This window comes from Macrobrachium nipponense, chromosome 1, assembly GCF_015104395.2.
Source record: "Macrobrachium nipponense isolate FS-2020 chromosome 1, ASM1510439v2, whole genome shotgun sequence".
NCBI classification, from domain to species: domain Eukaryota; kingdom Metazoa; phylum Arthropoda; class Malacostraca; order Decapoda; family Palaemonidae; genus Macrobrachium; species Macrobrachium nipponense.
This window is the reverse complement of record NC_087200.1, coordinates 124,986,617-124,999,397: the sequence shown is the minus strand read 5'-3', so window position 1 is coordinate 124,999,397 and position 12,781 is coordinate 124,986,617. Positions and strand designations below refer to the sequence as shown.

The 12,781-nt window shown below is 39.8% G+C and overlaps 1 protein-coding gene across 1 annotated transcript in view; it reads right to left on the bottom strand.

Moving 5' to 3' along the window:
- LOC135219597 (kinesin-like protein unc-104) overlaps window positions 1-12,781 on the bottom strand; it is a 298,157-nt gene that overhangs the window by 127,179 nt on the left and 158,197 nt on the right. The window contains 1 exon segment of the mRNA XM_064256487.1: window positions 12,263-12,435. Within this exon segment, the coding sequence (XP_064112557.1) occupies window positions 12,263-12,435 (173 nt within the window).

Genomic DNA, 12,781 nt, shown 5'->3' with positions numbered 1-12,781 from the left:
AACTCCACCGTTTTGTGTTGGTCCCCTCCTGCTCCTCACCCGGTGTTCGGACTACTCCTCGCTTCGGTGTATGGATTAGGTGGTCATCCTGATTCAGTGACTACATTGTTCTCCGGCATCGCCGGAAACACACTGTTTCAAGTTGTTCTACCGATCCTGTCGGACGACTCACCACAATACACGGTCAAAGAGCAGGTAGAGACTGAACCTTGTTACTTTTTAACACCGGAACACTCCGGCGTTATGACATATCACAATCACGGACTTAGTCCGGAACGTTAGTGGTGATACTCATGTATCATTTCACTTACAGGTCACCCATTGTATGGAGTCAGGCTGTAATGCTGTTCTGCAAGACCCCTGTGGGCACAAGGTCTGCTGCAGGAGGTCGCCAAGGAAGTAGCTGCCCTGGACCTGGACCTCGAGCCCATGACTGTGGAAGGCATGGGCACAGGTAAGAATGTGAGTGAGGCAGGTACTGTAGGGGCTCAAGGGCTTTCCTTGAGCCCATCTAGAGCTTCTTCCCCTTCTACTTCAACCTCTTTCCAGGGATTCACCGGGGGGATTCAGTAGGTCAGACCGAAGCAAGCAAGACTTTAAAACGCTGCAGAAGTCCCTGTCAAAGAAGTCAGGTACCAGCTTTGCCCATAAGTCTCCGGCTCACCATCCCGGAGCTGACAAGGCTAAGCTGACTTCTTACTCTAAAAGGTCATGGTCTAAGTCTTCTAAGGAGAGGGCTCAGCCCTTCCCCTCCGACCCTGAGGCATCAACCTCCATAGGAGCCAGACCCAGGACTCCTAAGGAGAAGGTAGAACCTTCCCCTTTTGACCCAGACACCTTCTCTGCAAATATTTCAGCCAATATTATGCAGCAGATGGGTAGCATGGTCGGGAACTTGGTACAATCCAAGTTCCAAGAGATGTTCGTACAACTCTCATCTTCTCTAGAGGAGTCAGGGCAGTCTATTCGGGCTATCTCGGACAGGCTGGTTACCCAGGAGAACCTCATTGCAGGTCTCCGTGAGAACGCTTTGACAGGACTTCCACAGTCTGGACTGGCAGCTCAGAGCTTGCTGATGCCGGACTCATCTACCCTTCCTGCCTTTACCCCAAACAACCCTTGTAGGGTGGCTTCTTATGCTCCTTATGTGGACGGCATGCTGACGATCGAGGGCTGCGGAACTCGAAGGATTGAGGACTTCGAGTTCCATCCGCAAGGATTACAGCCCCCTTTCATAGGCTATGTCCACCTCACAGAAGCAGCTATGAGAAGGGAAGACAAGGTCCCGAAAGAGACGGTAATTCTTTCCCGGAATCAGGCGCAGCAAGCATGGTTGCGTAACCTGGAGGAGTGGCAGTGTACCAACACCAAGGTTACTGCATTTAAGAGCCCCTTCACGATCTTCACCGTGGACGAGGATACACCCATCCCATTCACATCAAAGGTGGCAGAATTGACCTTGCAAGCTGCGATGAAGGACGAACCCATGCCCCAGCTCCGGGAGACAGAACCGACTTCCTTCTTGCTCCCCGGAACTGATGATCACTGGGTAGATCTTCCGTCCACCTTTTCAGTGGGTAAGCTAAAGCTGGACTGCACCATCACTCTATTCAGCGAGAGATTGCCCAGGATGTCAGACAACCTCATCCAGACTGAGTATGACGCCAGGAAGAGGCTGTGCAGGTCCCTCAACTCGCTAGTTATGACGGAAGTATCGGCTCTAATCTACGGAGAAGAGCCGTTATTCAAGATCATTGCCAAGTCACTTTTGTACTCGATGCAATGTGCCTTGTTCAGTTAATGACGTCTCTATTAGGTATGTATTGGCGCCGATGACCAGAAATCAATGCATTATGGTGCTGAAATTCGGTGATTTTCAGTGCTAGGCAAGCCCCATAAAACCAGAACACTGATAACGGGGGACTACCAGTACTTATTGGAACCTTTCAAGAGCAAGTCTTTGTAGTGCAAAGGGCCGCAGAAGGGAAAGGGAAGTGACTACTTCTATGCTAGAGCCAATCCAGAATCCATAAGCAATGGTTCCATTAATGCTGTTTTGTATGCCATGACTGTTGTAACTGTAAAGCATTTGTCTTCGAAAGGGATAAGAAAATTTAAAAATGTTTCTGCAGAAATTCTGACTGGGCTCTTGGTATGGATACATATAATCTAACCATATCTTTCATACAGACTGGTATTGCTGGATATGCCAAGTCTGTAGTTTTGGCACTAGGTACATAGCAATGTTGGGCGGGCAATTTTCATGGTAGATATTTTTAAAAAATCCATCCGCGAAGGTCTCGGCTCAGAAAGGAGGATCCTTAAACCACCTTCCCTCCTACTGACATGGATAAAACAGCAGACCTTAGTGGAGTTTATCTTTTTGCCCGTTGTTAAAGTATGTAATAGGATCCAATGCCTGTTTGTCCAACTTGGGGCTATAAAGTAAGCTGTTCCCTTTGAAAGTTAGGAGTTTGCTTAACACCTACAAAATCTGGAACAATGGAGGAAAAAGATATACTATTGTCCTCCATTTCTTCCAATCTTATAGGAAGGCATCTATTTCTGTTGCTTCACTGGCAGTTTGTAATTCCCATATGTGGCGAACAGGTCCACTTCCAGTTCTGGAAGCATGTTGGCTAGTCTGAAAAGAGTGGTTGTCTAACATCCATTCCATTGAGGCTGTTGTTTCCTTGAGAGGGAATCTACTATTATCCTGAGAGACCCTGTGAGGTGAATTGCAGACAAGTATCACTTCCTTACTTGCACCATCAAAGGATGGCTACCATTATCATATTGTGTGGAGGTGACTGAGATCCTGACCTCTTGATGTAGGACATTGCAGTCATGTTGTTTAGAACCAACCAAATGTGTCTCTTTTCTGTAGGTTTTCGAGTTTTTGAGATACAAAAAGTCAGCCATCTGCTGAACACCTCCATACCACCTGATGATCTCCCAATCTCCTCCCAGCCTGTCAACAATGCATCTGTATGTATTGTCACTTGTACAGACTGAGGAGTCAGGGTGACCTGTTTCACCAGAGATTCCTTCTGGGACCACAGCCAAAGTATCTACTCAACTTTTTTAATCTTTTGATGAGGTTGGTCTCGCATCTTGTTTTTTCGCATTATTTTGTTGCAATCTGAGTATTGTATCTATTATTGAAGCAAACTGTACGAGGCCCGTCATACATTCTAATTGCTGTTTGAAACTCTGGGATGTGCAAGGCATGTTTTGAGGATTTGCTTTATTCTGTTTTGAGTACGATGGGGAGAGACAACAGGCTGTGAAAAGTATCCAAACACAGTCCCAGCCACTGAAACCGTCTGTTGGGTTTGACTGTATTAGTCTGATGACAACTGCTCTTAGGTTTTTCAAGCACACTTTTCTTGTAGGCCCCCAGATTGACTAGTCGTCTAGGTATGCTATTAGTAGTTGTATTCCTGATTTCTTGAACAACTACCATTACAGATTTTGTAAAATTTCTTAGGGCAATATTTAGCCCAAAGGGCATGACTTTGAACCTGTACCTTTTCCTGTTCAAAACCCTAGGAAGAAGTGGAAGGGAACGGCGTCAGGGACGTGCCAGTATGCATCTTTCAGATCCATAGCTGTCCAAAATCCCTTTTGGAATGACTGAATGTACTAAGGCAATGGAAATTATCCAGAAAATCTGGCAAACAATGTGCTTGTTCAATGTTGACAGGTCTAGGATCACTTTTCATTTGGAGGAATCCTTTTTGGGGACACATAAGGAGACGTGCTTGGTGGTGATTATACAATGTTTCTCTATGGCTCCCATTAACAGGGCTTTTCTTCATGTAACCTTCCAGAGAGGGGACTGATTTCTGGAAGAACCCCTATACAGGAGTGGGATGGATGGGACCGTTTCCACCCCAGCCCATTTAAAAATAATGATGCGTCCCCAAGGGGAAGACTTCCATTGCCTGTGGTGTCATTGAAGTTGACCCCCAATCATACCATTCTTATTGGTATCTGCCTCTTCCTCTGCCTTTGCCCTTTGCTTTTATTTTTCCTTTGTGAGTGTCTTTGGACCTTGTGAAAAAGATTTCCTTGCTGTTGTTGTCATCCTTTTGCAAGGTGTCCCTTCAGACAACCTATCAGACTTTGAAGAAAACCTATGGGGTGACTGAACGCTTACAAGATTTTTTATCATAGTGATCCCTGCTGGGTTGGGTAAAGGGAAGCTTTGGGTTTTTGATTCCTGAATTCCCCCTCCCCCCTTTTTTTAGAAAGTATACTCTGTACCATTCTGTTAGCGGGCTTGCAGGTTAAGTTTATAACCACAACAGACTCCTCAGACACATCCTTACAGAAGGGGTTATTGTGTAATAATGAAGTTCAATTGGGAAGTGATTTGTTGTAGCCCTCCAATATTTCCATTCACACTTTTATGCGCCATTCTAAAATGTCAAGAGAGTGCTTGCCATAGGGTGACTTTTGGTCGCAACAGCAAAAATTGTTCTGGAACCTTTTGGAAGCCTTTTGGTGGCAATTTGCAGCAAGGTGGTAGAGGTTATAACACTAAAGAGGTGGATCCCTGTATCAAATTCCGTTGAGGCTGTCACTCTGAGATTCTTCTCATAGGGGTTCTAAATTGCTCTGTATCTAGTATATAAAGGGAGCTTTCCCCCTTCAGAAGGGAGTTATAGCATTGCCCATTCCTTGGTGAAATTTTCTGAAACTGGGACAACCTTGGCAAATGGTTTTAATTCTATCATAGTGTCTTGTCTTTTAGTCCCTACAAAATTCTGAAAATCTGTTTTTACAAGATTACTAATTTTGAAAGCGAAAGGAGAGAAGGTTGGGATTACTTGGTGAGCAACTTGGGTCTTATTAAAAAATGTAAATACAGATTTTTTTTCTACTGATGAGGGTGTCTTCTAGAGTTTTTAATGTGCATTGAGGCATCTTACCAAGAATTATTAATATCATCAAAGATGAGTATTGGAGTCCTTATCATGTTTTGATCTGATGTTTGGTATTCCAAACTGATCATTTAGTAGTTTCCAGGCAGAATTCCAACATTAGACTTTATTTGGGCAGCAATTGCATTCCCTCTCACTTTTGGGTGACAGGATGCAGAGCTTTTACAATTTGGAGTGTGCGTGACTGACTTAATTTCCTTTTCGGAATCATGTATCATGTTCCTTATTTACTGCCGTTCTTTGGCAAGGACATCTTTGATATTATACATAATTTCCTTATGGAATTGATAAAATACAGCAAACTGTATGTCCATTTTGGGAAGCTTACGCAATTTGACTGAGCTTCAACAGCCGTACTGTAACTGCCTGTTAACCAGGGGTAGAAGTCGTGGCTAAGTTACAATACCCCTCCAAAAATTTAAACATTTAAGTAGGAGTTAGATGGATCCTAGTATCCCTTTTGAAGGAAAGCTCATCTTCAGCATCAATAGATGCATGGGGGATAGAATTCCTTCCAGAAAGTTTCTCCCATGGCTAGCTGAAATTTGTGTCCCTGATCATTCTGGGTTCAGCAGGACCATTTCAGTGGCAATGCCCACTACATATTTCCTTAGTAAGAACGTCAGCTCCATGGGGTTAACCTGAGAGGTACTGGGGACTGATGTTACTGGGTTTTAGCCCAAACATAAATGTTCTAAGAAAGGGTTAAATATCTGCTGCCAGAGTTCTGCCAGAAAGATATAATCACCCTCTTCCTTACCCTTACCGAAACCTAGGACTCACCAGGACAGCTTAAAATGAGCTGTTTTGTCTTTAAAACTTGCTGCCAGTAGCATACTACAAGTTTCCTACATATCTGGTGACCAAGCAAATTTTCCTTGTTTTAACAAGGACTATATACTCATGGCAAGTGATATGGGCCATACCCACTGGCAAAAGGCGAACCAAGAAATTTGCCACAGAACACTTGAACTGAGGGTCCTGCATAATGATGGCCCTGTAGTGATATAAAGCAAGTTGTTATTAGCACCTAGTTAGTATTAATCGGTTAACAAGGGACACCTCTGTAGTTCCTCATATGGTTTCCACATTTGTAATAAATTCTATTAGAAATCTATGTTAACTTAAACCCTTTGAGGTATAAGCTAGTACTGACAGCCTTATATGGCTGTATTAGTACTTTTGCACTGGGTATATGAAATTTTAATTTGAATTGTCATACCATTCAGGCTAATCTTCTATGAACTAATTCATTTAGTTAGCCCAAACTACTACTTTATACGGCGCTTTAGGTTAATGCTTCCAGAATAATGTACATTAACTAAGAATAGAGGATTTCTTAGAGGGTTCCTGTTCAACCTATTCTAGGTCACTGACTATTATAGGCTTATTTAAAACTTTTAAGGATATAAACTAGTTTTTTTTTCTGTGGCTGAGATCATCCTTACCTGATATGTGGACATTGCTGCTTTTAGGCTACTGGTAGGATATTCCCTTGGAAAGGGGGTTCCTAATTAATCTGGTTAAGCTACAGCCTGTTCTGGGTTTTTATCAATTTTAAGGATATAAGCTACATAAGAGTTCCACTACTATGGAGCCTTACTAATAGGCTATCACAAAGGTATCAGCCTCTAGTCATAAAAACTGTTACATATTTTAATATAAGCCTAGAATACTGTTTATATCTAATCCTAAGCTATTCGAACTAAGTTACCCCTTAGTAGACCAACATAGGATGTTTCCTAAATTGTTTTCCTTTGCCTAATAGTATAGGGTATTGCCTAATCCAGATTATTCTACATCATTCTTAATGTAAAGGCTATATAAAAATAGAAACTTACTCATATGTAAACTGATAGTTAGGCAAACATTTTTGTCTAACCAAGGTTGTTTATATCTAGCCCTAGGCTATTTGATCTACTATATATATAAAACAGTAATTTTCTAATGCGAAAGTTTACAGTCAGGCTATCACCTAGTAGTAGTATAGGTTATTGTCTAATCCAGATTTATCTATTCATCTTTAAGGATATGGGATTAACCAGGCATAATATGTAGACTTCCAGCTTGTCTGCTACCTCATAGTTCATTTGGTCTACTATACGAAACAGTAACTTACTAATGTGAAACTTTATAGTTAGGGTATCACCTAGTCCAGGTTATTGTCTAATCCAGATTAATTAATTCACCTTTAAGGGTACGGGATTAACCAGGTGTAATTTGTAGCCTTCAAGCTATGCTACTACCTCATAGCCCATTTGTTCTACTCTTTTTGGTCTACTATATAAAACTGTAACTTACTAATGTGAAACTTTATATTAGTTAAGCTATCAACTAGTCTAGGTTATTGTGTATGCCAGATTATTAAATTCCTTTTAAGGATAAGCACATCGTAGCCTAGAATACTAGCACTATGCTTAAGTATACAGGCTATATAAAAGTCTGTAGCCTTTTATCTAATCCTAAGGTCTTTGGTGTAAACTTAGGCTACTGCCTGGGCCCTTAGCCTAACAGGACATGTCTTTAAATCTTACCTTTATTCAGGTTACTACCTAATCCAGGATATTTTTGTTCACCCTTAAGGATATATAATCTTAAGTTATAGGCTACAGACAATATGTGCTACAGTCTAGCTGACTTATTCTCACTGAATCAATGTAGATTGTGGGCTACCATCTTGTAAGTTATTTCAGACATCGTTATCTGAAGGGATTATCTATTGTATTTAATAATAACTGTGGAACATTTGTTTAGATAAAGCGTCTACATAGAATGATAAATTCTTCAAAAAGATTTGTGATTTTCGAAATAAATGCTTCAAAACAATTTGTGCTTTTCGAAATAAATGATCATAAATCATAAATGGCTGACATGTGCTTATGAAAAAGCCAGTTTATGGCTTTTCACACAATTAAATCATTATTCAACAGTCTGATTCTTTAACTGGAACTTAAAATCATGCATTTAGATTTCAACTTAGATATTTCCATGATCCTCAGTAATGAAATATAATAAGCAAAGAGCATAATTCATGGAGCGCTGGTCTCAGTGCATTGTACAACGACCAGAAAAAGGTATTGGCTTCTTGATCCAATTTTGGTCGTATGTAAACAATATAATGGCACATATGCCCATAGCCACTTCTTCTTGCGGGTTTCAAAGTAAGTAAACTGGGTTCAGCATTTGCTGAGGATAAGAGAAAGTGCTCTCTTATCCTGAATCCATTTATACTCTATAATGTGTTATAATGTTTATCATTATAACACAATGCCTGGCCACAAGACCAGCTAAAAGACAATTCTTTAACATTAGTCTGGTCACCATGGACCTATGGAGAGACCATGGATAGGTTAACTCTTTGGGGATGAGACAGTGACTACACTATTGAAAATTTACATTTATCTCTTTTGTTCTTGCATCAATCAGATCTGCCACATTCAATCCTCCATTGTCATCACTGCAAATGTCATCAAAAAAGTTTTCATGTCACATTCTTCTCTTTATTATAGGGCTAGACAAGAAGGAGGCTCTCTTCACTGTTTCCCGTCTTGTGCTTTTAATCTAAAACCTTGTCTTAATATTTCTTCCATGTCTACTATTTTTCTGATAAATCATCTCCACTAGCCATCATATCTAATGTCAACCTTTGAGATCACAGTCACTTCCCAACAAGCAGATGCCATATCTCTCAGCAACTTCCCCATCTGAAATACAATCTTCCTACTGTAGTCTATACTCACAAATCTTATCATTTTGTAATCCCACACTTTTCAGATCTCCTCTGTCTCTTCCAGTCCCATGTCTGCTACACAAAGTAATACAGTACTCAGACTGTTCTCAATTCAGTCTAAAAATATTTTGTCTGGGCAAATAATTGCCCCAAGTTCATGCATTCAGCTCAGCTTTCATAGAAACAAAAACAACTGGCTGGAACATGTGTGGGCTTAGGTACATACCATGTGTCATTCTCAGCTGAATCAAAAGCTCCGCTAAACTGTTTTGTGTTTTTCTTATGCCATGTCAATTACAAGAACTACAGTTTCTGTGATGTCTGCTTGTGTGTCTATGGCCATGACATCCTCGGCCTACACCAATCCTTCAGCATACATGCATCTTCCATTGCTTTCCACTCCTGGGTCTTATAAGTCTGCTCCTTCTGACTCTTTTGTCCAAGCCTTGTTGGAGAGACTTAAAAATCCTATTCTGAAGAAACATGGCCACTCCAATTTTAAACTGAAGAAGAGACATTGTAAATCTCCTTCTCCCTTGCCATCATCTTCTCCTTATGCATCGTCTTCATCTTCCGTTCGCTCTCGCTCCACCTCCCCTTCATCTGGAAGCAAGAATAACCTCCCATCTACTTCAGCTGTGTCTCAATCGGCTAATCTTGGCCATATCGAGGCCATGGATGGGCGTGAGCCTGTCTGAACACTAAGTTAGCCAGTGATAGTATTTCTGAGGCCATCTTATGGGAAAAGGCAAGATAATTGCACACTGATTTCTTGAAAGCCACCCCTGGAATGGGTTGATGCAGGTAGTGCTAAAGTATTCAAAGCCAGCCATGGGTGACTTGAGATATTTAAGAGGAGAACAGTGGCATACAGCATGGTGAGGCATGGGAAGGCTGCCAGTTCTGACAAAAATGCTGCTTAAAAATATTTAACAGTTAAGGGATTATGTAAAGGCTTAAAGGCTTTGTTCCCCAAAATGTATTCTGTTATGATGAGACCGGCTTGTTCTGGTGAAAAATGTCAAACAGGGAAAATTTTACACAAGAGAAGTCACTGCCAGGATGCAGACCAAATGACAGAATCACTCTTTTGCTCTGTGGGAATGCAAGTGGACCTAAAAAGTGAAGTTCTTGCTTGTCTATAACTCAGAGAACTCCAAGGTTTTTTAGAAAAATAATGCAATAAAAAATAAATTCAACATCATGTAGAGTTGACAGTAATGCTTGGGTAATCAAGCAGTTTCTTTTTGAGTGGGTAAATGAAGTGGATGGACCTAGTGTTAAGAAATACCTTGAAATAAAATAATTGCCTCTGAAGGTCCTTATTTTGCTGGACAATGCCCCTGCTCATCCTCCATGCTTGGAAGCTAAGTTGTGCAGGAACTTTATAACAGTGAAGTTCTTGCCCTTACCACAGCTCCACTCATCCTACCCATGGTCATCTCTAATTTAAAAAACTCTACACCAAAGCATTATTCGAGAGAACCTTTAAAGTGCCCTCTGATACCAAGCTGATCTTCTCAGGATTCTGGAGGAACCATTTCAACATCTTCCAAGGTTTATTTTAATAAACTATAAAATATGCATTAAATATATATACTATTACTGAACTTCATAGATCTGAATCCCATTTACTACTAATGTTAATGCAAACAGACATTTGTTTTATACACAAAAAATATACCTACTAACGTTTTCAAGTTTGATGTTGCATAGGTTTTCTAGAATATCTTTTCATATACCAGCATGTTTTAGACCCTCCGGTAATTTTGGGCAATATAATGAAGTACCAGATTTTATTGATAAAGGGAATTCGCTCTTGAACTTTTTCAATTTCCTCAACTTTAGTTGTAGATATACGAACACCTGCCCTTAGCTTAGCTAGTTTCTCTCACTGTCTCAAACTTACGAATGGAAGAACGTACTACGATATAGCATTTCATGTTTTGAATAACCAACAATAACCATTTCCTATGCAGTATCTTTCATATGGGTATTTATGTGTTTTTTATATATCATGTATGTTTTTATTACCATGAGAATGGGGTGGTAGTGGGGCAGTTATGATTATACAATATTGCATATGTGAGGCAATGACTATCCTCTGTTAGCATGGTATGGTATGGCGCATTGTCTATTACCAGGACCGATGGCTCAGGAAGTGATGGTAAAATTAATGATGTCAGCCATCAGAGTAACAATAATTTTGCCATTCATCTCCACATGGTAGTCACCACTGATGTATTTTTGCAGTGAAAAAAAGGAAAGATATCTCAACAAATCCTTCCACAGTGCTATTATTGTCAATTTGATAAATAAAATTTTTAAATCATTCAGTCATGTTCCAATGCTTGTATTTTAAAGGGAACCCTTAAAGAGATTGTCCATTGCCTTTTTAGAGAAATTCTTAGCCCATTGGTACCTTCTCTGCATTATATGCAGCAAAAAGCTGTAATACAAATGCACTGTGGCATCCATGATGACAATACCACAACCTTTGTCATAGCTGATACAGTTGGATGGACATATACTTGCAGCTACGGGTGACTTCAGATGTTTGCGCATATCAGACGACAAAATAAACATACCTGAAAACCAGTAAACTACTGCCCCTCTAATTATCTGTCAGTCCACTCATCTGTATCTACCTATATACTCTAAATGAGCCATGAGGGTATAATAATCTTTCAAAACAATGAAATACAGATAAACTTTAATGCATAAACTAATTTGGATATGTAAAACATAAAAATAACCATGTAATAGTACACTCTCCCATTCATAAGCTTGAGACAGAGTGAGAAACGAGTGGACAGGGCTTCTTTCCTAACTCTTAAGCTAAAACAAGGACAGATGTTTGTATATCTACAACAAATGTTGAGGAAATTGAAGAATTTCAAGAGTAAATTGCCTAAAATCAATAAATTCTGGTACTTCATTACATTGCCCAAAATTATCAGAGGGTCTAAAACCTGCTTGCCAAAATATCAAGAAAACCTATGTGAAATTTGAAAATATTATCTTTATATAAAGTATCAGTTAACATTTATAGCCATTAATATTTTCCTTTATTACAAGTTGTTTAATGGTGTAAAACAGATTATCAACCAAGATTCTTAAGATCTGACTCATGCTATTGACGTCTATGAATAAATGTGCAAAATATTGAAATCTTCAATAATTTGTGGAATGGCAAGTCCACTGATACCCCTAATTCTAAACACGGTGGCCGTACCAACTACTTCTGTACAAAACTTCTGGAATGCCAGTGAACCTGCTAGTCTACAAAGGTTTGAAGATTTCAGTACTTTACACATTGGCATCAATAACATCAATGAGATCTTACAAATTTCAACTGATAATAAGTTCTTAATCCATTCCATTAAACAAATTGTAATAAGAAAAATATCAGTAGCCATGAATAAAAAGGATACAGTTACAGAAGAATAATTAAGTGATTCATTGAAACTGCAATTTAACACAAATTGTTTCACCATTTGAAAATGTTTTTCCCAATATTAATGAACCTGATACTGAATAACAATTCCTTGTTAAAATATTGCAGTCTGACAGTGTACTATACCTTCTTTTTGAGTTCCACAGAAATGGCGTTGGCTTCTTTAAGGAAGATTGCATTACCCCACAGGTCGTCCCTTAGTGAAGTGAACTGGTGATACTTCCACTTGCGGTATGCCCATGAGGCCAACGCATACTCCCGTTCCGTCCAGTTGCACTCTGCGTCAAACAAGGGGTTTACTGAAACACCAACACAAAGCATTAGCTAAAAGTAAACTAACCATTCCCATTGTTACCCTGGAACAACCATCAAGAGCGGAGCAAACTAAGCAATGAATATCATAAGCCAAAATTGGGAAAACTTTCTTTCAATGAAATTTAGAATTTATATGTTTTTAGGCTGTGGAATTTATATCATATAGTAATTTAAAGGTCAAGATAGGAATTGATTACCATACTATAAAAGCTGACCAAAATGTTTCAAAGAAAGAACTTCAACAACTACCTTAACTGGCTGGCCCCCCCCTTAAAACACTTCATTTTCTATCAGTGATGAGCAAATAAAAGAGGAACAAATGCATGACGG